Raw genomic sequence first — 25,251 nt, forward strand, 5'->3', positions numbered from 1 at the left:
CCTGAGTGACTGAACAGCAACAGCAAATTATATATAATCAGATATCCAATTACATAATTATATATAATGTGAAAATCTCTTGTGTTCTCCTTGGTGCTGAGGATTTTCTGGGGATGATAATGAAAGGAACTGCATACACTAGCTCAATTCAGACATTCTGTTCTGTTGCAGATCTGTGGCCACTGGTTCCCATGGTTCAGAGGCGCCATGAGGCTCGCTGGCTCTTGGAGGCTTTGGCTCTGGGCAGCAGCGTTCCTGCTTCCTGCTTCCGCTTCCGTGATGAGCAGAGACAAGCCAGGTATCCAGGTCACCTTTGTGTCCAGTCTTCAAATGTTATTTATAGTCTTTATTTTTAAAAAATTATGAAAATAAATCTTATGGTTAAAGAGGACATAGATTAAATCTACAAGTAACAAATAGATAAGAATTTATTGTTTTCCCCATTGACCTTCAAGTCACACATTGAGAATGCCTAAATTTACATTTTTCAATGTATGTATTAGTCTAAATAGCTTTTGTTTATCTCATTGATATTTATAAATATAAGTATGCATTTTGCATCCATGTGTCTATTTCTCCCTTTCACCTTTAAATGATGTTACTTAAATTATTCAGATTATAATATGGAAACTCATTCCCAGTTAGTATTAAGGGATGTATCTAATGTTAATTAGGGAAAAGTGAAAACAGACTAAAATAGAAAAAGAAATGTAGCTTAATTATATGTCAGTTTTGTAGTGTCTGAGATGAAGTGAACAGGAAAATAACAGTCTTGAGAGCACTTTTTGACCTAAATAGATAATTGTTGTTATTTAGTGGCTTCGTTGTGTCCGATTCTTTTGCAACCACATGGACTGTAGTCCGCCAGGCTCCGCTTCCATGGGATTTCCCAGGCAAGAATACTGGAATGGGTTGCCATTTCCTTCTCCAGGGGATCTTCCTAACCGAGGAATCGAACCCACTACTCCTGCCTTGACAGGTTAATTCTTTACCACTGAGCCATCAGGGAAGCCCTAATATTTACATGCAATTGTTAAATTATCAACCTCATAAATATTTCCAAAGGACTTGAAGGCAATTTGAAACAGTTATTTCCATCTCTGATTTTTAAACATGATCAAGTGGCTAATTTGGAAACCTTTTCTTGAACATTGAGTATGTGTAAGTTACTGAACTACATGCATTCTATATTATAAAGTTTAACTAGACCCACTGAAAGGCCATTTGTTAAACAAAAAGAAGCTTTGACTTGCCTTCTGTGCAAATGACCACACATGATGAATTCTGACAATAGTCACATATGATGATATGTCCTGAGAGTGTGAGTTGCCTTGTGCTTATTCTTTTGAATATTTCTTTCAGAATTTTGGCTAACAAGGTATATACAGGTTTATAACACACCCCAGTAGAGACTTTTGAGACTTTTATAACAATCTCTTATAAAGATATAACACATCTGAGTCTCTTGAACATTTTGTAAGTCTTTATGATTTTTCACTAATTTGGCAGGAGGTACATTTCATAAAATAATCTACATGGGAGTTTGAATATGCTAACACCATACCAAACATATCCTGTGGCTCTCATACGTTTTTGGGGTGGGGGAAACACTTTCTTTTATCAGAAAAATCAGGAATGACTCATGGCAAAAAATAGTACATAGGGCAGGGAGTTTATTCTGATAATGTTGCAACTTTCCTGAATTTTTTTAATGTCTCTTCATTTTAAGAGACATAGCAGGTAATGCAAGTAATTACTTAATCAGAGGGGATAGGACTTTTTTGGCTAGAAAGGAGAGTGCATCAGTTTCCAGGCACATGCTAGTGTGTAATAAGTGTTCCTGATGATGATCTGAAGGATCTACCCAAATGGTTTTCCAGTTTTAGTGTGAATAAGGATCATCTGGAGTATTGATTCCCCGGTCCCACTCCAGAGACACCTATGATGCAAGGCAGCCTGGGGCGGAATTCAGTAATTGGCATTTTTAACCAGCTTCCCAGGTGAATCTAATGCCCCGTGTTTTAGGGAAATAAAGAAACACTCGCCTTTTTGATAATTGTCTCTTTTTTCCTCAGCTGGTTATCTTGTACCAGGTTCCTTTTATTTTTTATTTGTTTACTTGTTAATTTACACTTCAATAACTCTTTTTGGAGGGGTAAGAACATTTAACATGAGCTCTACCCTGATAAGACATTTCTTTATTTTTATAGCTGATCTGACCTTCCATTTATTTATTTTTAAAATGTATTATTACTTATTGATTGTTGACTCTGCTGGGTTTTCGTTGCTACAAAGGGTTTTTCCTAGTTGTGGCTAGTGGGAACCGTGCCGCAGTTGCAGTGCACGAGCCCCTCATTGCAGAGGTTTCTCTTGCTGCGGAGCTCAGGCTCCAGGGCGCACGGGCTTCAGTACTTGTGGCACGTGGGCTCAGTAGCTGCAGCTCATGGGCTCCAGAGCACAAACTCAGTAGTTGCAGTGCACGGAGCTCTTGCTCCGCGGCATGTGGGATCTTCCTGGATCAGGGGTCGAACCCATGTCTCCTGCATTGGCAGGCAGATTCTTTACCACTGAACCACCAGGGAGCCCCACACTTCTATGTGTATAATAGAGTACTGTTCGCTGTGGATCTCCAGAAGGTAATCATCTTGCAGAACTGAAGCTCCGCCACCTTGGGATTTCCCTGAATGTGATGCTCCTGTACGTTGCTATCCCAATTCTTTAATCAGGTTTACTGTATATGGGGAAATTGGAATGCATATGTTCTGGCTCAATTTACTCTACCACATTAATCTTTCTGAAAGAGTTTCCTGGGTGTGAATTCCAAGTTAATCAAAAGTCTAGTAAGCTTTATGTAACTTGAAGCATGGAGGGAAATGACTAAAGATGAAAAGTTGATTTTATTAGATTGTCTGGTAGGAGGTGCTCGTGAAACAACTCACCCTAAACCTGCCGTTGAAGTTACTTGATTGAAAGTATCATTTGCATTAATTGAAAACGTCAGCACAGCCTGTCATGAGGATTACTGGAGAGGATGACATTCCGAGCCTGGCCTGACAGGGGCTCTTCTCGTGTCTTGTGTGTCTGATTCACACGCAAGATTCCCTTTTTAGTTTCCTCATGTGCAGACCTGTGTGTGTGGTCACTAACCATTTACCGGAGGGAAGTGATTACAGCTAAAAATAAAATATAACAAATCTGAGGGAGAGGCTAGGATTTCAACTCTGGAGTCTGTGAAGTTGTCAACAGTCTGCTGTTAAACTTAAATATACGAAGGATAATTCGAGTCTTTTAATTGCTTTACTGAACTCAGTGGAGTACTTAAAGGTTACTTGCAATATTGGCCCAGTTGAGATAGAATCAAGAATAATACAGAGAGATTCAATAACACCTTGAAAATTAAAATCCTGAAGCTATTCAGAATTAGTGGTTTCATATACTTGGTCAGTGTTACCATTATGTTGAGATTATAAGACATACTTGAGTGTTTTCACACAGCAGATAAACAATTTGAATGTGGCCATTTCAGCTCAGTTGTCAAAAAACGGTGGGGAAGAAACTTGTATTAACAAATATATATTGCATGCATTAGCTCCAGACTGCCTTTAATCACTTTCTTAAAAATTTCCTCTATGATAGAAGCTTATGTATCATATGGTTCCTCTTTATCTTCCACTCTCCTTAATCTAGGAGCTTCTCAGTTGGCTCTGTGATGTGCTGTGCTAAGTGGCTTCATCCGTGTCCAACTCCTTGCAACCTTATGGACTGTAGCCTGCCAGGCTCCTCTGCCCATGGAATTCTCCAGGCAAGGATACTGGAATGGGTAGCTTTTCCCTTCTCCAGGGGATCTTCCCAACCCCAGGATCAAACTTGGGTCTCCCACACTGCAGGCGGATTCTTTACCCTCTGAGCCACCAGGCGCTAGTAGTAAAGAACCCACCCGCCAGTGCAGGAGAAGTAGCAGACACTGGTTCTGTCCCTGGGTCAGGAAGATCCCCTGGAGGAGGAAATAGCAACCCCACTCCAGTCTTCTTGCCTGGAGAATCCCAGGGACAGAGGAGCCTAGTGGGCTGCTGTCTCTGGGGTGACACAATTGGACACGAATGAAGCGACTTAGCAGCAGTAGCAGCAAAATATAGTGTACAGGGGTCCTAAGGACAACTAGTAACAATCAAAAGAAAGGCCTCTGTCAATAGGGAGTCTGTCAGCCTTAAAAAAAAATGAAAAGCACCTGAAAGTTCTTATTTTGATACATTTTACCCACTTCAGTGTTCTTGCCTGGAGAATCCCAGGGATGGGGGAGCCTGGTGGGCTGCCGTCTATGGGGTCACACACAGTCGGACACGACTGAAGCGACTTAGCAGCAGCAGGAGCAGGATGAAAAGAATACAAGCTAGTTCTATGTCTGTGGTAAACTGCTGTTCACCTTCTCAATTGTAATCCTGAGACAAATGTCGTGTTGTGAGTTTTGTCAGTAGAGGTAAAGAGAACAATGTTCCTCAACACATGTTAGACAACAAGAGTAAGGCCTGTCAGAATGGGTGCCCCCAAAGAGACCACAGTTGACGAACACTGGCGAGGGTGTGGGGAAAAGGGACTCTTTGTACACTGTTGGTGGGAATGTAACTTGTTGCAGTTGTTGTGGAAAACTGTGTGGAGGTTCCTCAAAAAACTAAAAACAGAGCTACCGCGTGACCCAACAATTCCACACCTGGGTATATATGTGAAAAAAACCTCACTAATTTGAAAAGATACATGCACCTCAATATTCATAGCAGCATTGTTTACAGTAGCCAAGATTTGGAAGTAGCCTAAGTGTCCATCAATGGATAAAGAATAAAGGATAAAGCAGGTACACACACACAAGCACACACACAGTGGAACACTCAGCCATAAAAAGGAATGAAATTTTGCCATTTGCAGCAACATGGGTGAACTTGGAGGGTATTATGCTAAATGATATGCCCCATGGACTGTAGCCTGCCAGGCTCCTCTGTCCATGGGATTCTCCAGGCAGTAATACTGGAGCCAGTTTCCATTTCCTTCTCTGGGGAATCTTCCTGACCCAGGGATCAAACCTGCATCTTCTGCATTGGCAGGCAGATTCTTTACCACTGCGCCACCTGGGAAGCCAGACAGAGAAAGACGGAATCTAGAAAGCAAAATGAACTACTGAATGTAACAAAAAAGAAACAGACCCACAGATGTGGAGAACCAGCTAACAGTTACCAGTGGAAGAGAGAGGGGGTAATATAGGGGTAGGAGATTAAAAGGTACAAGCTATTATGTATAAAATATGCTACAAGTATAAGCATTGGCACTTGGAATATAGCCAATATTTTATAATAACTATAAATGGAGTATAAGCTTTTAAAATTATACAACTGTGTTGTACACTTGAAACATATAACGTACATCAACTATACCTCAATAAAAAAGAAGAGTGGTAAACAGAACGCCTGTGAAACTAGACAGACTTAACTGTGATTATAGAGGTAGTAATTCCATAATACTGGAGAAGGAAATGGCAACCCACTCCAGTTCTCTTGCCTGGAAAATTCCACGGATGGAGGAGCCTGGTAGGCTACAATCCATGGGGTCACAAAGAGTCGGACACGCCTGAGCGACTTCACTTTCTTTCTTTCTATAGTTCCTTTTGGAGAAGGAGGTGGCAACCCACTCCAGTGTTCTTGCCTGGAGAATCCCATGGACAGAGGGGCCTGGTTGGGCTGCGGTCTATGGGGTTGCAAAGAGTCAGACACGACTAAGCAACTAACACACACAATTCCATAACACAGTATGTGTACTCCTGAGGATATGAAGAAATAGAAAAAATAAAGCAGTCAAAACAGACAAGAGAGAGACCTGTTGCAGTTTCTCAGGAGGCAGCTGATGCCCTCCTTCCCTGCTCTCGTCGCACACGTTGCTCCCATGTAATCCCTTCCTTCCCTGTGCTATTTGAGAGGAGAAAGAAGGAATACAAACTGCCTTTCATGAATACCAAACCGACGACTTTTACATATAAGTGGGCGTGGAAAGACCAGAGCAGTGATAGGAAAAATATGTTTCGAAAGGCATGTGATCTAGTTTCTGGACTAGAACGCTTACCAGTTGAATAGGAGGCCAAGTCAGCAGGTGAGAACAAGGAGAAGGATTTAGAGATTAAGGCAACAAGTGATTTTTTTCAAGCACATGTTTCAAACTGAGAGCAAGGACAAAATACATTTCTACTAAATAAAGAGAATATCATAGGTACTGTTTGTTTGGAATGTGATTTTGAGAAGCATGTACAATACAGGGGGAAAAGCAGGACTATGGGAAATGAGTTTTATTTCATCACTGCCATCAAGTCACTGTGTAATCTGGGGGGAAGTCACATAACTTCTCTTAAATGACTTGTTCTCGGGCCCTCAGGTTTCTAATTTTTAGAGGAAGAGAAGGATAAAAATCTTTTTAAAATATATGTAATTTTTGTAGATAGTCTCGATGAAATCAGATAATCTTTCCCAAATCTGACCTAGCCTTCCTGTCTGGTGCTTTATCCCCTTGCGGTATCCTTCCAACCCTATGAACTGCCCGGGTCCTTCAAGCTAAGTCAGGCGGAAAGGGGGTCTGACAGTCACCGACAGCATCTTAAATCTGACAAGACTTCTGCGTTAATATTTGGAAAGGTCTGTTGATTAAGGGCCCCCAAGTAGTGCATCTTTGTGGTGAATTTTTAGTAATTACTTTTGAAAGGTTACCACGAGCCTTGGAAATGCTGCTGCTGCTGCTGCTGCTGCTAAGTCGCTTCAGTCGTGTCTGACTCTGTGCGACCCCATAGACTGTAGCCCACCAGGCTCCCCCGTCCCTGGGATTCTCCAGGCAAGAACACTGGAGTGGGTTGCCATTTCTTTCTCCAATGCATAAAAGTGAAAAGTGAAAGTGAAGTCGCTCAGTCGTGTCAGACTCCTAGCGACCCCATGGACTGCAGCCTACCAGGTTCCTCCATCCATGGGATTTTCCAGGCAAGAGTACTGGAGTGGGTTGCCATTGCCTTCATTTGAAATGCTACCCCTGCCTAAATTCTCCTATCTGACAGGATGCTTGGATATGTGGGTCTTATAAGTAGTTCTTCAAGATACATGCACATTTACCCCAAAAGTATGATTTACTTTGTATTAAAATGTATCATTGCTTAAAGAAATTAACATATCCAATTTTTTATATCTACTTATATTGTATTGCCTTTTTTATGCAATGAACAATGAGACCCATGCATTCAGCTTATTGTACCTTGAGTCTTACACCCAAGGAATTAACATTTAGTTGTTTTATTTTCAACAGAAATATAGTTGACTTACAATATTGTGTTAGTTTCAGGTGTACAGAAAATACATATATATATATATAAACATATATATATATATATATTCTTTTCAGATTCTTTTCCATTATAGGTTATTATAAAGGTGCAGTATAGTTCTCTGTGCTATATAGTAGGTCTTTGTTGTTTTTCCATTTTATATATAGTAGTGTGTGTATCCCCACTCCAGTACTCTTGCCTGGAAAATCCCATGGACGGAGGAGCCTGGTGGGCTGCAGTACATGGGGTCGCTAAGAGTCGGACACGACTGAGCGACTTCACTTTCACTTTTCCCTTTCATGCATTGGAGAAGGAAATGGCAACCCACTCCAGTGTTTTTGCCTGGAGAATCCCAGGGATGGGGGAGCCTGGTGGGCTGCAGTCTATGGGGCTGCACAGAGTCGCACACGACTGAAGCGACTTAGCAGCAGCAGCAGTGTGTATATATGAATCCGAAACTTCTAATTTATCTTTCCCCAACTTTCCCTGTTGGTAACTGTAGAAGTTTGTTTTCTATGTTTGTGGGTCAATTCTGTTTTGTAAATATGCTCCTTTGTATCATATTTTTAGATTCCACATATGAAGTGATATCATGATATTTGTCTTTGTCTGACTTACTTCACTTAAATTAACATTTAGTTTTCATTTTTTTGTTTAGCTTTTCATAACAGAGCACATATACTAGAGATATAAAGCTGTATTTGAATTTTATAAACTGAAGACTTTAGTGAAAAGCATTTTCATAAATATTATTGGAAATGTTCAATTTTATTTACTTCAAAGTGACAGGGGTATTATCTTGGCATCATCATATATTCATTAAGTCCGCAGAAGAATTTAAATAAGATATATACTGTTTCCAACTTGGCAATAAGCTGACATACCTTCCAGTCATTACCAATGCATCATAGTAGGAAGTTCCTTCCATAGTCTGGATGTGTGCTTGCCAATCATCTGTTGGAGTCTCCCTATATACATTGTGAAGAACTTAAAGTTAACCTCATTTACAACAGTCATACAGTCATTCAAAGTCATTGTAAAAAATTTGATCACAATTTTGGTGTTTTGTTTTATAAAAATTATTTTAGCTTACAGTGCTTTCTCAAAGACAAGCTGTTTTCCTCACTCTGTTGAGGTATTACTCACACAAAGGTCCACAAATCTTAGGTGCACAGTGCAGTGAATTTTTGCATAATGTATTTACACACCTGTGAAACTGCCTCTCAGATCCTATTATAGAACTTTCCAGAACCCCAGAAGACTTTCCTGGATCCCATCCCAGCTGACACCCTACCAAGGTAACCAGTACTCTGATATAGATAAGTCATACAATCTCTTGAACTTCATATAAATGGAATTCTAAAGTTTATATGACCAACCTAGATAGCATACTCAAAAGCAGAGACATTACTTTGCCAACAAAGGTCCGTCTAGTCAAGGCTATGGTTTTTCCTGTGGTCACGTATGGATGTGAAAGTTGGACTGTGAAGAAAGCTGAGCACTGAAGAATTGATGCTTTTGAACTGTGGTGTTGGAGAAGACTCTTGAGAGTCCCTTGGACTTCAAGGAGATCCAACCAGCCCATTCTAGAGGAGATCAGTCATGGGTGTTCTTTGGAAGGAATGATGCTAAAGCTGAAACTCCAGTACTTTGGCCACCTCATGAGAAGAGTTGACTCATTGGAAAAGACTCGGATACTGGGAGGGATTGGGGGCAGGAGGAGAAGGGGATGACAGAGAATGAGATGGCTGGATGGCATCACGGACTCAATGGATATGAGTTTGGGTGAACTCTGGGAGTTGGTGATGGACAGGGAGGCCTGGCGTGCTGCAATTTATGGGGTCACAAAGAGTTGGACACAACTGAGCAACTGAACTGAACTGAAAGTTTGTATTCTTTGGAGGACGGCATTTTTTTTCACTTATTATATCTATGAAATTCATCCAGGTCATTGCATAGAGCAGTGGTTCATTCCTTTTTATTGCTACACTTTTTCATTGTATATACCACAATTTGTTTATTTATTCTTGTCAATGAACATTTGGTGGTTTCCAGTTTTAGATGCTTATGAGTAATGCTGCGAGGAATATTCCCTTCTAAAAGAGCCTTTTACACCATTTCTGTACTCCTTTTTCTTGGGTTATTGATGTTCCAGGTTTTGAGTTCATGATTATTTAGCTTTAAGAAATGCTATGAATTTTCTTAAGTGGTTGTATTGACTTCCACTCCCATGAGCAGCAACATAGGGAATCTCTCCTGCTCCACATCCTCATTAGCACCTGTGCCGTTCTTTAATTTTTAGGCGTTTAGTGGTCTCTCTGTGATTTTGCTTTGCATTTCCCTGATTACTAACGGCGTTGAGCACCTTTTCATGGGCAGGTTGGCAATATGAATATTCTCTTTTGTGAACTGCTTAGTTTTTTTTTTTTTTTTCACATTATCATGATAGGGTTTTCAAACTTTTCCCAGTCAAGTTGTGAAAATTCTTTTTATGTTCTGGATATGATCCTTTGTTGGATATACATATTGTAATAGTCCCTGGATAGCCTTTTCACTCTTTTAACATTGTCTTTTGATTATTAAGATTTCAATGAAGGCCAATTTGTCAACCTTTTGTGCTTTCTGTGTCCCTGTCAGTGAATATTTTCTACCCTCAGTTCATTAAGATTTTACATGTTTCTGTAGTCCTTTATTGCTTTACCTTTCACATTTATGTCTAAGAGAATCTCTAGTTAATTTCTGTGCATGGTGTGAGGTAAGGGTTCAGTTTTGTTCTACACTGATGTTCCATTGGTCCAGAATCACTGATTGAAAAGACCATCCCTTTCCCATTGGAACTGCACTGGCCCTTTTGTGGTAAATCCGGAGATCATGTGTGCACAGGTCTGTGTCTGGACTCTCTGTTCTACTGATTTGTTTATATGTGCAGCAGCACTACATTATAAAAGTCGCTGGTGTACAATGTTGTAGATCCTCTGGCTTCTTCTTCAGTTTTGTCCTAGCTGGTCTAGTTTTTCTGCAGTTCCACTTAAATTTGAGAATCAGCTTGTCAGTTTTCACATACACACTCACATAGGAATACACACACAACCTGCTGGGATTTTAATTGGTACTGAACTACACCTAGAAATAAAATTGAGAATTGACATCTTAACAATATTTAGTCTTTCAGTCTAAATACTTGGCTAGTCCATTAGGTTATTTAGGACTTTAATTTCTCTCTGCAACACCGTCTAGTTTTCAGTCCAGAGATCTTGATGGGATATTTAGTTTTTATAAAAATGATGATGAACTCAGATAAAAATGGATATGACTTCAATTTTCTTTAAAAAAAATGGGCAGTATTTACAAAATATCCAGTTTTGTTATCATGTTAAGATATCTGAGATAAGAGTTTCCAAAGTAGCTAAATATTCTTTAAAATTATTCAGTACTACATGTTTTAATTGTGTGTGTCACATCTTATACGTCTGATTAAGTGGTAGTACTATTTATAACTTGATTTATCCTTCTGGGTAGGTATATTAAGCTGAGGCCGTGTCACCACCCTTGAAGTCTACGATGCATTTGTTAAGTGAAGGATTGAGAGGCTGAGCAGTTGACCAGGAGAATCAGTAGTTTCCACTTTCCATGGAGCAGGACACAGTTTGATTTTCAGCAGTTCATCTCTGTGTCATAAAATCTTTGAGGTCATTAAACCCAAACCTGAATTTCAGAAAACATGAATTTTTGGAAAAATAAGGTTGTGATTGTAAGATGGCAAAATATTTCATCAATTTAGGTTAAGAATTGTCTAGTTGTACAGTTGGCATATTATAAAAACTGGCTGCAATTATGCCTGAAATGGCTATTAATTTCTTAGAATCTTGTTGTTCAGTTACTAAGTCATGTCTGATTAGAACTGCAGCACACCAAGCATTCCTGTCCTTCACTGTCTCCCAGAGTTTGCTCAGACTCATGTTCATTGTCTTGATGTTGCCGTCCAACCGTCTCATCCTCCGTCGTCCCCTTCTCCTCCTGCCTTCTATCTTTCCCAGCATCAGGGTCTTTTCCATTGAGTCTGCTCTTCGCATCATATGGACAAAGTACTGGAGCTTCAGCTTCAGCATCAGTCCTAATGAATATTCAGGGTTGATTTCCTTTAGAACTGACTGGTTTGATCTCCTTGCTGCCCAAGGGACTCTCAAGAGTCTTCTCTAGCACCATAGTTCGAAAGCATCAGTTCTTCAGTGCTCACCCTTCTTTACAGTCCAACTCTCACATCCATACATGACGACTGGAAAAACCATAGCTTTGACTATATAGACCTCTGTGGACAAAGTGATGTCTCTGCCTATTACTAAACTGTCTATGTTTCTCATAACTTTTCTTCCAAGGAGCAAGCGTCTTTTAATATTGTGACTGCAGTCGCTGTCAGTCAGTTCAGTCACTCAGTTGTGTCCGACTCTTTGCGATCTCATGGACCATGGACTGCAGCAGGCCAGGCCTCCCTGCCCATCACCAACTCCCGGAGCTTACTCAAGCTCATGTCCATTGAGTCGGTGATGCCATCCAACCACCTCATCCTCTGTTGTCCTCGTCTCCTCCTGCCCTCAATCTTTCTCAGCATCAGGGTCTTTTCCAGTGAGTCAGTTCTTCACATCAGGTGGCCAAAGTACTGGATTTTCAGCTTCAGCATCAGTCCTTCCAGTGAATATTCAGGAATGATTTCCTTTGGGATTGACTAGTTTGATCAACTTGCAGTCCAAGAGTTTTCTCCAACACCATAGTTCAAAAGCATCAATTCTTCGGCAATCAGCTTTCTTTACAGTCACTTTTGCAGTCATAGTAGTCTGAATTAAATTTAAATATACCCCAGATAATAAGAAATTAGTGTATACATGTATAGTATTATATTAGTATATCGGGATGCAATGAATATGTAAATCCACTGTGAGTGTAAGCAAACTTGATCATTTCTTTGAACATCATTAACTGCCTCAACACATAATTAGTATTTTCTCAATGATTTTTTGGAGAAGGCAGTGGCAACCCACTCCAGTTCTCTTGCCTGGAAAATTCCATGGACAGAGGAGCTTGGTAGGCTGCAATCCATGGGGTGACGAAGAGCCGGACACGACTGAGTGACTTCACTTTCACTTTTCACTTTCATGCATTGGAGAAGGAAATGGCAACCCACTCCAGTGTTCTTGCCTGGAGAATCCCAGGGACGGGGGAGCCTGGTGAGCTGCTGTCTATGGGGCTGCACAGAGTCGGACACGACTGAAGTGACTTAGTGGCAGCAGCAGCAATGATTTTTATCTCGTTTATTTTTCACTATAGACCACTTTAGTATAGCAGAAGTCTGCTTTTGCTATTTAGTTTTATTTTAATAACTTATTTCAGGCTGCTCTAACAAAAATACCATAGTGTTTGGAACTTAACCTACAGACATTTATTTATCACAGTTCTGGAGACTAAGTCTGAGATCAGTGTGACAACCTGGCTAAGTTCTTGTGAGAACCCTCTTCCTGAATTCCTCACAAGGTGGAAAGAACTCCTATTTCTCCAGTTTTTGTAAAGGATATGAATCCCATCATGAGGGCTGCACCCCTATGACCTCATCCAAACTTAATCAAGTCCTAAAGGCCCCACTTCCAAATACCGTCACACTGGGGATTAAGACCTCAGCATAGGAATTTGGGGAGGGACGCATTTAGTCCATTGCAGTCTCCTTCTGCTCTAAAGTTTAATATCACTAATATCAAAACCTGAATACAAGTTATGTTAAAATAGTAGTAGTTCACTTGTTCTAATATTAGAATATACTTTGAATATGAAAATTTAACAATATTAAAGCTAGCTAATTTCCTACTGTCAAGTATATTGTAGCAATTAGAATATTAGAGCAATAAAATTCTAACAATAGCTAAGACTAACAAGCATTGTCTGTATTCCAGACACTTCATGTATATAACCACATGTAATTCTCATGAACACACAATTAAGTGGGTAATACTCTTATCCTCGTTTAAAAGAAATTTAATAAAAGGATTTAATTTCTTTCCATTTTATCTTACATTTCTGGTTGTGTTACATGATTCACATTTATTCAAAGAAAAATAATAGACCCTATACTGAAAATTCTCAATATTTTTTTTTTTTTAATAGAAAACCAGTGTCCTATACTGAGAACAGAGGGACGCCGGTTTAGAAAAGACAACAGAGATAAACTTGAAGTTTCAGGTAAGCATGATAATCTTTCACAAGGAAGCATTTTTGTGTAAAATTATAACCAAACATGTGTATTGTAGGTGACTCCTTGACATTGTAATTTAAGATGGTAAGACCAATATCAATAAAATTAAGAGCAAAGCAGGCAGATGATATACAAAAACTTCTGAAAGCAGAGTTCTACATTGTTTAACCTGACGACCAACAATTCAACCTCTTGGAGAACAAAAGTTATTTGAAATTATAAAAGTCATATCTATTGTAGAAAATGTGAAATAAAGAAAGTATATGAGAAAGAAGATCTCAATACCCCAGTATGGTGACGGCGCTCATTTTGGAACATACCTACCCTTCTTTCTCTTTTCCCTTTAATCCTCCATTTTCTCTCTCCACCCTCCCTCCACTCTGACTCATGCACGCATAATCATAATCCATACACTGCATTTGAAATCCACGCATTTCCCCACACCAACATATATTTTTCTAAAGCATGATATTTTTAAAAAGGCTGCTTAGATTTCAGTTGGATGGGTTATGCTGCTGCTGCTGCTGCTAAGTCGCTTCAGTCGTGTCCAACTCTGTGCGACCGCATAGACGGCAGCCCACCAGGCCCCGCCGTAATAGTGCTTTTTATTTAACTAGTTTTCTGTCTTTAGCTATCAGAGCTGGTACAATAAGCGACTCTGATTATTTATTTAGAATCATTCCCATATCAAAGAAAATTAATATTTGAATCTCTTGAAATATATTTTGTCCTCTTACAGATTCATGTTGATGTATGGCAAAACCAATACAATATTGTAAAGTAATTAACCTCCAATTAAAATAAATAAATTTATATTAAAAAGTAATTTTACAATTTAACCTGAAATAATGAATCTGCAGATAATGACTACAAAAATACTATTTAAAAATCAGTATCTCTGTGAGTTTACTATATTTAATAAAACTGCTGGATTAAATCATTTGTTACACTTCACAGGTTTTGACCTAGCAGAGCGATTTTCTCTGAAACATGTGTTTTGTGAAGGTGATAAAACCTGTTTCAAATTGGGAAGTTCACTTCTTATTAGAGACACCATGTAAGTAAAATAATAATTTTTCTTTATGTTTTTTAATACTATATAAACTACTTTCTAAAGAGATTCCAAATAACTTGTTTAAAAATAAAAAGTTATCTTGACAGTATCACAATCATTTGAATGCTGCAGTAAATGTGATGTTTTTATACTGTGGTTTTTAATAATCTGCAAACTGATCTTGTTCTGTGGTGTTAATTTACATGTATAGATAGAGGCATGATTATTATAAAATAGTAATTAAATCTATTTTTGAAGAAATATTATTTATGTTTAAACAAATTAATCAAAATTAGATTTTAAAATGTGAATTTGAAACATAAGACCAATGTAGACTTAGAGACAAAAGACTGATATTTATTATATTTATTTCCACATGCTTCATGCATAGGGATAAGCTCTATGATAAATTAAAAGAATTTACCCCTTATTTATTGTATATATTGTATAGAGTAAACAGTAGGATAAAAAAACTTTTTCTTTTTTTTTTGATCTTGATATTTATTTCAAAATGGATTTACCTAAGGCTTTTTTATTGTTTGTTATCTTTATTATACTTCTGATAAATGAGACTAAAAAGAATCACTTTCCACTTGAATATTTCCAGTTGACCAGCAATTATACAAAGCAAGCATTCACTGTATGGCTGACTATAGGTAACTGGAGGATGGATCAACAGTAAATCAGAAAGCCTGAGTCATCAAGAAGGCAGATAGAACATATATGGTTCTGATATTCAGCCTTTGAGTCCAAGGTGAACATTCCAGTGTATGACTACACTGCAATGAATAAAGCATAAAATTCTGCTTGGTTTAATATGCAACACAGATGTTTTTGTGTGAAAACACGCATGGATGTTTCCACTTCCTGATGGGTATTCTAATATTTGAGTTACCAGGTAGAGTTGTTGAGAATCTCAGCTTTGAAATTCTCAAAGAGAAATAGCATTAATTATCTCGTTGCCCATCCTCAGAGGTATCATGTAAACCAGGTTCCTAACTCCTTGAGAAAATTTTCTTTTAAATTTTCTATTTTGTGATCCTTTAGATACTTTTAGTTTAGTGATATGGTTCCTTAAAAGTAAACTGCTCATTAATTGTAAAAAATCAGAGGGCTAAGGAAGAGGGTAATTTGATATCAGGGAATGTAACAGTGATTGTCTGCTGGAGAACTTCAGCAGATGTCACTGTACAGACCTGTGCTATCGTGGGTGTCTTAAGCCTGAAAGTGGCTTCACACGCACACATTAAACCCTCAGGGCTTGACAGCTCCCTGTTTGGGTATTCATATGCAGTAAAGAAGAGTCCGTTTGTGTCTCATATATTTCATATATATTGCTTTAGATGTTTCTTAAACATAAATTAATTAATGAATTTAAGAAAGGCAATAAATCCTTTTCCAAAAATTAAAATGCATGTTCTCTCTCACCTTCTCCTGATGATTTAAACCCCTCTAATTCTGGCCAGGTGGCCAAAGTATAGGAGTGACAATTTTAAGTAGCTACATTGGAAAACTTGTTGCCACATTTAGACAGTGCCATTCTCTTTTGAGTATGCGTGGTAATAAATACTGTGTATGACTTGAAATTTATTTTTTGATTTTGGGCTCTAAATCACTGTGCTACTGCTGGGCAATCGATGTAAGTTAATTCTCCAGCTCTGCACAGGAGAACTCTGGTCCCTCCACTTCAGGAAACTGGAGGGGATCTGGTTAAGCTGACTAGTGAGTGTCAAGTAGCTTGGCTCATCTCCACTTACATTTTGCTCTGTGAGCCAAAGATGCTAGGATGCTTCTCTCACATGATGCCATCTTGATTTTTCAATGAGACTGGAGTAAAGTTGCAGCTATTTATATATTTGTAAATGAGCTGCCTTGCAGAATCAGCATGTGAAAAGGCAGATGCTAATTCACATGGAAATTGGGACTTTTTCTATGCCTGAGCTTGTTTTTTTTTTTTTTTTTTTTTTACTGTTCTGGCATCTTCCAGGTTTAGGAGGGGAGATATCTTATGAACTGTTGGTCTCTACCCAATGGACACTTTGTGCCTTTAGCCTGGCTTAACCTGGGGACCCAAAAGCAGCTCTTGCAAGGGTCCTTCAGGAAAACATTGTTGTCCCCAGAAAGGTCGCACGGGTACAGGAACATGTGACGAACTGTCTATGTTTGGTTTTCTTTTCAATTCATGTCCATCTTCAGTATTCCTTCGGATAGGAAATAATAAGTATTTGGGGCTTGCTACTTAGTTTTCTAGAATCATCTTTCTGGAGGAAATTCCCTTAGCATTTTTTTATCTACAAGTTACATATCTGGTTATGTAGAAGAAATAGTGATTTCTATACACATTGAGAGCAATATTCCAGATGATCATGCTCTGATTATCTTTAAATTGTGTTTCAGCAATTATCAGGGAAAGTGGTGAAGTTCTGAGAGAAAATTTTATAAAACATGCATATGGTATGAAGCACCTTATTTATTTGGTTTAATATAATTCTTTCATTAGTTGCTTGTATATAAGCATGTTTTTAAATAAAAATGTCTTAGTAGTTGAATAAATAAATTTAAAATGTAACATAAAAAGTGAATTTCCTGATTTATTATTGAATTCAAGGATGGTTAAGAGCCTTATCTCTCAGATTTTGTGTCTGTACAGAATAATGTGTTGAGAAGGATTCTGAGGCCCTATTGAGTTCAGTATGTTGGAGTGTTATGGCCCATTAGCAAAAAGAGGGGGGAAGGGAGGGTTCACATATGTCTCAAGTCTGTAGCTTCCTAATTTAGGATGATACATGTGAGTCGGTGGCTTTTGCTACTGAAACAGTTCCCAAAAGTGGGGGAAAATGAGGCTATGTGTGAAAAAATAATCAGCACGGATTAGTAAGATTTTATGAACTTGGATAGTGTAGCTAGAAACAGTTGGAATAATTGACTGATACGGTCCTCTTTGCTTTTATTATAAACAAATACATCTCCAGTGAAGAGGAGTTGTCTCTCTGTCTCTTTCATTAAACTGGTGGTTGCATTCTGGAAGCAAAGGTCTATTTAATTTCACAGCTTTACATGGAAAAAATGAGCTGGAGGAAGATCTTCAAATTTGTGTTTTGTAATATATAATAATCCTCAGCAACTAGGAAACCCCACACTATATACATAGAAAATGTACAGAGTTTTTAAGAAGATTTTCAGTTTTGCTTTTTTTTTTTTTAATTGTTCTGGCATCTTAAGCCTTAACAGTTCCCTTGGAAATATTCCTAAATATGGGAAAACTGTTATGTGTATTGCAGAGCATCATCAGCCCCCAGTCTTTGCTACTATTGAATGGTTTACACTATGGGCATATCTTTTCTACACAAACCTTCACATTATGCTCAGACTTTTATTACTGTATTATATTAAATAACACTACAATGTACCAGAAGGTTGCTTCCTCTGTTTTTCTAACTAAAGAAGCCAGTTAAGACCCACCACTTACTCATCCATTGCCTCTTTGTTTATTCTTCACATATCCATTCATTCAGTAGATGTTTATTGAGCCAAAAAAATCCATAAGATTGATGTTTCGAGTAGAAATCCAAGCTTGTTTTTAGAGATCTTGCTCTATACTTATAATTATGTTCCATCATTTTTTACCCATCTGTTTGCATTTGATATGCAGATATCACCCAATTTCTTCAGTGGCATTAGATATTTTTGTTATTAAGTTCTGTGTTTTAACTCAAAACTTGTAACAATTATAAATAAAAGTCATAGCTTACTGTAAAAAGTATTTTAGGGGTTCCTGAAATTTTCTTTTTTGCTAAGGGTTGAATAAGAGGGAACATTCAATAAGTCACTGAAATGAATCCAGTCTGGTCCAGAGCTCATCCTTTCATTTAACATTTACTAGGCACCCCACTCCAGTACTCTTGCCTGGAAAATCCCATGGACGGAGGAGCCTGGAAGGCTGCAATCCATGAGGTCACTGACGGTCAGACATGACTGAGCAACTTCACTTTCACCTTTCACTTTCATGCATTGGAGAAGGAAATGGCAACCCACTCCAGTGTTCTTGCCTGGAGAATCCCAGGGACGGGGGAGCCTGTTTGGCTGCCGTCTATGGGGCCGCACAGAGTCGGACACGACTGAAGTGACTTAGCAGCAGCAGCTTCCAATGGCCTGAGCACTTCCTTAGGCTCTGGGACTGCCCTGGGGAAGGATGCAGGACTAATCTTGCCTTCCCAGAGCCTGCTGGAAAGACACACAATGCAAACAAAAGCTGCACTCTGTTCTTACCTCGACCTGAGAAGAAACTGAACTGTGTTCTCTCATTTGAGCATAGGCTGCCGGACTCAAAGCCCACAACTCCTCTTGTAAAAGCTACACTTCCTTAAGCATCACACACAGGCTGATTTTCAGTATCTTCATTCCTTCCCTCATAAGAGCCAGTTTTCTAACCATGTTTAATTTTTATTACTCTTTGGGACCTCTCCAAGTTCTCAAAACCAGTTAAATTCTAAATCTCAAAATTACGTTCAAAACTCTGATACTGAAGCTTCTCATTGCTGAAAATTTTGGGAGGATTACTTCATCATTTCATTAAACTATAGAAAATGAATATTTATGCATTCCTTGGATTTCATTTGGGGCATTCTATATAGGAAGTTTCCCATGTAATGAAATGTGACTTAGTAAAAAGCTGTCCAGCTGTTTACATGAGATTGACTGACAGCTGCACATAAGTCTGTTAACCAGTCCAAGCTCGTGCTGCTCTCTGCACCGCAAGCCAATGAGGCGAGAGAAGATGGTGGACTAGTGTCCCAAAGAACCATCTTACCTGAGGTGGAATTCAAGCTTCTTTTCTACTGAAAGGGGAGGGAGTGTTGCTGGTTGTTGCAAACATCTTGGTGTTGGAATCCTTCGTTCTTGCAGCATCCATAGGTCTGGTGTCATAGTGTTCCTATAAACCCTCAACAAGACAAATGCTATTCTCTGTTCTGCAACTTTTTATCTCTGTATGAATGGAAAAACACTATTCCTTTAAAGGTTAGAGTCATGAAAATGGGCTATCGTGTATATTTCAGGCTATAGGTAACATTTTTTTTAATAGATTCAGTTCAGTTCAGTTCAGTTCAGTCACTCAGTCGTGTCCGACTCTTTGCGACCCCATGAATTGCAGCACGCCAGGCCTCCCTGTCCATCACCAACTCCCAGAGTCCACCCAAACCCATGTCCATTGAGTCGGTGATGCCATCCAGCCACCTCATCCTCTGTCATCCCCTTCTCCTCCTGCCCCCAATCCCTCCCAGCATCAGAGTCTTTTCCAATGAGTCAACTCTTCGCATGAGGTAGCCAAAGCACTGGAGTTTCAGCTTTAGCATCAGTCCTTCCAAAGAACACCCAGGGCTTATCTCCTTTAGGATGGACTGCTCAGATCTCCTTGTAGTCCAAGGGACTCTCAAGAGTCTTCTCCAACACCACAGTTCAAAAGCATCAATTCTTCAGTGCTCAGCTTTCTTCACAGTCCAACTCTCAGATCCATACATGACCACTGGAAAGACCATAGCCTTGACTAGACGGACCTTTTTGTTGGCAAAGTTATATCTCTGCTTTTGAATATGCTATCTAGGTTGGTCTTAACTTTCCTTCCAAGGAGTAGGCGTCTTTTAATTTCATGGCTACAGTCACCATCTGCAGTGATTTTGGAGCCCCGAAAAATAAAGTCTGACACTGTTTCCACTGTTTCCCCATCTATTTCCCATGAAGTGATGGGACCAGATGCCATGATCTTAGTTTTCTGAATGTTGAGCTTTAAGCCAACTTTTTCACTCTCCACTTTCACTTTCAAGAGGCTTTTTAGTTCCTCTTCACTTTCTGCCCTAAGGGTGATGTCATCTGCATATCTGAGGTTATTGATATTTCTCCCGGCAATCTTGATTCCAGCTTGTGCTTCTTCCAGTCCAGCGTTTCTCCTGATGTACTCTGCATAGAAGTTAAATAAGCAGGGTGACAATATACAGCCTTGAGGTACTCCTTTTCCTATTTGGAACCAGTCTGTTGTTCCATGTCCAGTTCTAACTGTTGCTTCCTGACCTGCATACAAATTTCTCAAGAGGCAGATTAGGTGGTCTAATATTCCCATCTCTTTCAGAATTTTCCACAGTTTATTGTGATCCACACAGTCAAAGGCTTTGGCATAGTCAATAAAGCAGAAATAGATGTTTTTCTGGAATTCTCTTGCTTTTTCCATGATCCAGCGGATGTTGGCAATTTGATCTCTGGTTCCTCTGCCTTTTCTAAAACCAGCTTGAACATCAGGAAGTTCACGGTTCACATATTGCTGAAGCCTGGCTTGGAGAATTTTGAGCATTACTTTACTAGGGTGTGAGATGACTGCAATTGTGCGGTAGTTTGAGCATTCTTTGGCATTGTCTTTCTTTGGGATTGGAATGAAAACTGACCTTTTCCAGTCCTGTGGCCACTGCTGAGTTTTCCAAATTCGCTGGCATATTGAGTGCAGCACTTTCACAACATCATCTTTCAGGATTTGAAATAGCTCCACTGGAATTCCATCACCTCCACTAGCTTTGTTTGTAGTGATACTTTCTAAGGCCCACTTGACTTCACATTCCAGGATGTCTGGCTCTAGGTCAGTGATCACACCATCGTGATTATCTGGGTCATGAAGATCTTTTTTGTTCAGTTCTTCTGTGTATTCTTGCCATCTCTTCTTAATATCTTCTGCTTCTGTTAGGTCCATACCATTTCTGTCCTTTATCGAGCCCATCTTTGCATGAAATGTTCCCTTGGTATCTCTAATTTTCTTGAAGAGATCTCTCGTCTTTTCCATTCTGTTGTTTTCCTCTATTTCTTTGCACTGATCACTGAAGAAGGCTTTCTTATCTCTTCTTGCTATTCTTTGGAACTCTGCATTCAGATGCTTATATCTTTCCTTTTCTCCTTTGCTTTTTGCTTCTCTTCTTTTCACAGCTATTTGTAAGGCCTCCCCAGACAGCCATTTTGCATTTCTTTTCCATGGCGATGATCTTGATCCCTGTCTCCTGTACAATGTCACGAACCTCATTCCATAGTTCATTAGGCACTCTATCTATCAGATCTAGTCCCTTAAATCTATTTCTCACTTCCACTGTATAATCATAAGGGATTTGATTTAGGTCATACCTGAATGGTCTAGTGGTTTTCCCTACTTTCTTCTATTTAAGTCTGAATAGATTAACTTATAGAAAAAGCATTAGAACCTTTAACAAAGGTTAAAATAAAAGAAACAGATCCAATATAGAGTCAGATTTGTTCTCTGTTATAATTTTTCTGTCACTGTATTTCCTAAACTATAGTTTGGCATACCAGAAATGTGCAGTGAGTCCTTAAATCATACATTCTTAAGACAAAGGCAAAAGCTGATCGGTTCACAATTAATAAATTTTTTAAAATCATACAACTTACCCAAATTTTATTTTATTTTTTATAATTTCTTTTATTGAAGTATAGTTGATTTAGAATATTGGGTTAGTTTGTGCTATAAAACAAAATGATTCAGTAATACATATATATTAACAAATTCTTTTTCACATTGTTTTCCTTTATGAGTTGTCACAGGATATTAAATGTAGTTTCCTGTGCTATCTAGCAGGACTTTACCGCTTATCCATTCAATATACTATAGTTTATATCTGTTAATCCCAAACGCCCAGTACATCCCTCCACTACTTCTTCTCCCCCTCTGCAACCACAAGTCTGTTCTCTGTGTCTGTGAGCCTGTTTTTCTGTTCATAGATAAGTTCATTTGTGTCATCTTTTAGATTCTACATATAAGTGATATTGTGTGGTATTTGTCTTTCTCTGACTTGCTTCATTGTAGTATGATAATCGCTAGGTCCATTCATGTTACTGTAAATGGCATTATTTCATTCTTTTTAATGCAATTTAGGCAAATTTTATATATTAGATAGAAAATAATTTTAAGAGTATTATACATATTTTAAGAATGCATGGAAATATTTACTTCTCTATCACAAAAGCCTCTTATCTTTTTCTAGAAAATTAAGGGGTAATCAGTTCAGTTCAGTTCAGTCGCTCAGTTGTGTCCGACTCTTTGCGACCCCATGAATTGCAGCATGCCAGGCCTCCCTGTCCATTACCAACTCCCAGAGTCCACCCAAACCCATGTCCATTTAGTCGGTGATGCCATCCAGCCACCTCATCCTCTGTCATCCTCTTCTCCTCCTGCCCCTAATCCCTCCCAGCATCAAAGTCTTTTCCAATGAGTCAACTCTTCGCATGAGGCCAAAGTATTGGAGTTTCAGCTTTAGCATCAGTCCTTCCAAAGAACACCCAGGGCTGATCTCCTTTAGAATGGACTGGTCAGATCTCCTTGCAATCCAAGGGACTCTCAAGAGTCTTCTCCAACACCACAGTTCAAAAGCATCAATTCTTCGGTGCTCAGCTTTCTTCACAGTCCAACTCTCACATCCATACATGACCACTGGAAAGACCATAGCCTTGACTAGATGGACCTTTGTTGGCAAAGTAATATCTCTGCTTTTCAATATGCTATCTAGGTTGGTAATAACTTTCCTACCAAGGAGTAAGCGTCTTTTAATTTCATGGCTGCAGTCACCATCTGCAGTGATTTTGGAGCCCCGAAAAATAAAGTCTGACACTGTTCCCACTGTTTCCCCATCTATTTCCCATGAAGTGATGGGACCAGATGCCATGATCTTAGTTTTCTGAATGTTGAGCTTTAAGGCAACTTTTTCACTCTCCACTTTCACTTTCATCAAGAGGCTTTTTAGTTCCTCTTCACTTTCTGCCATAAGGGTGGTGTCATCTGTAAGGGGTATTAGTACATTCCATTAACAGCTTATGTTGAGATGGTTCCTTATTGGTTCACAACCACAGAAATTCCCCAGATGAAATATGAAATTGGCCCCTGTACACAGGGGGCAAGGGGAAACTGCAGAAAAAGGCAGAGCAACCCAGATGGGTAGTTGGCAGGTTTACTGAGCAAGGCAACTTACATGTGAGGCTTTTCTTGCATGCCAGAAGAGCAGTAGATCTCTACAGCCACGGGCCAGAATCACAGTTTATATAGAGCCTTCATGGGGCTCAGTCATGTACACTGTCCAGATGGTCTCAGCTATAGATTACTCTCCCAAGGCTGCACCCTTGAAAGAACTTCTACCACGGAAACGGCAGGCAGAAAAGTACATTCCAAGGACAGGGGAGAGGGTTGCCTCTGGCGGTCCCTCTGGTTGCCCAGGACCAGCTCACAGGTCATCTGGTGGGCAAATCCTGTCAATGACCTCTTCCAACACTTCTAAAATATAATATAATATGAAATATCAGCTTTGTATGTCCATTTAACAGAAACATTTAATATTATCATCAATTTAAGTAAGGATTTTCCTCCTTCAGATTTTATGTAATTATATAATTGAATTTTATATAATTTTATATAATTAAATATTTGACGGTAAAATGAAAAAGTGTCAGTAATTGATCATATCTATATAGATTCTACCTGGGTTGGGAAGGGTAACCTTTCCATGAAGGAGAGCATGGAAACCCACTCCAGTATTCTTGCCTGGAGACTCCCAAGGACAGAGGAGTCTGGCAAGCACATATAGATTCTACAGCATTCATATCTCATTTATTTTGTTTTATTTTATTTTGGAAACATCATTTACCATATCTACCATCTTGAAAGAAGTGAAAGAAAGTGTTGTTAGTGACTCAGTCATGTCCAGCTCTTTACAACCCCATGGACTGTAGCCCACCAGGCTCCTCTGTGGAATTCTCCAGGCAAGAACGCTGGAGTGGGTAGCCATTCCCTTCTCCAGGGGGTCTTCTCTACCCAGGGACTGAACCCAGGTCTCCTGCATTGCAGGTGGATTCTTCACCATCTGGGCCACCAGGGACCCATCTACTGTATTAATGAATGTTTAAGTGGGACGACGGAGCCTGGTGGGCTGCCGTCTATGGGGTCGCACAGAGTCGGACACGACTGAAGCGACTTAGCATAGCATAGCATAGCATGTCATTGCTGACTAGAGGTGTAATGTTGTACAGCAGATCTCTAGAGTTTATCTTTTCAATTATAGTTAATTACATGTAAATTATCTTAAATATCCTTATTCCACTTATCTTGAGAATAGTGAAGTACCAGTTAAATCTACTACTTAGGAGTCATAATAATGCAGATATTAGCATACAGTAATAAAATTAAGATGTCCTATTTTGGTAATTACTTGGGCCACTTTGACAGTCATTAATTAAATGTACTTGTATGGTTGGATTATATATTACATTTTTTACTTCACCTGTCTTTTTATCTTATGAATCAAATCTTATAAGGGACAACAGCAAAGAGACTTTGCTTGGGTGCAGGTTATATATATGTATCTGTGGAATGTGCACTGCAGGTTTCCAGAATACACAAAGGAAAGAAAGCATGGAGGCACATCCTTGAGTCATCTTTAATCTTATTTGCCCCATAAAAATGCTATGACGATTAATCCGCTATTAATCTTTAGTGGTGGCAAATATACTGCTTTTACAATGGCAATAAACCCAAAATTAAGCATGACCTTAAATTTATGAGTTACCCAGAGCACTGATTGTAGT

The 25,251-nt window shown here is 39.1% G+C and overlaps 1 protein-coding gene across 1 annotated transcript in view; it reads left to right on the forward strand.

The window, feature by feature from the left end:
- Positions 1-207: 207 nt before the first annotated feature.
- Positions 208-25,251, forward strand: part of COL19A1 (collagen type XIX alpha 1 chain) — a 412,517-nt gene continuing 387,473 nt past the window's right edge. The window contains exons 1-3 of the mRNA XM_070377142.1: positions 208-298; positions 13,493-13,567; positions 14,538-14,637. Of these exons, the coding sequence (XP_070233243.1) occupies positions 208-298; positions 13,493-13,567; positions 14,538-14,637 (266 nt within the window). The remainder of the gene's footprint in view (positions 299-13,492; positions 13,568-14,537; positions 14,638-25,251) is intronic.

The sequence above is a fragment of the Bos mutus genome, chromosome 9 (genome assembly GCF_027580195.1).
Source record: "Bos mutus isolate GX-2022 chromosome 9, NWIPB_WYAK_1.1, whole genome shotgun sequence".
In the NCBI taxonomy this organism is placed as follows: Eukaryota; Metazoa; Chordata; class Mammalia; order Artiodactyla; family Bovidae; genus Bos; species Bos mutus.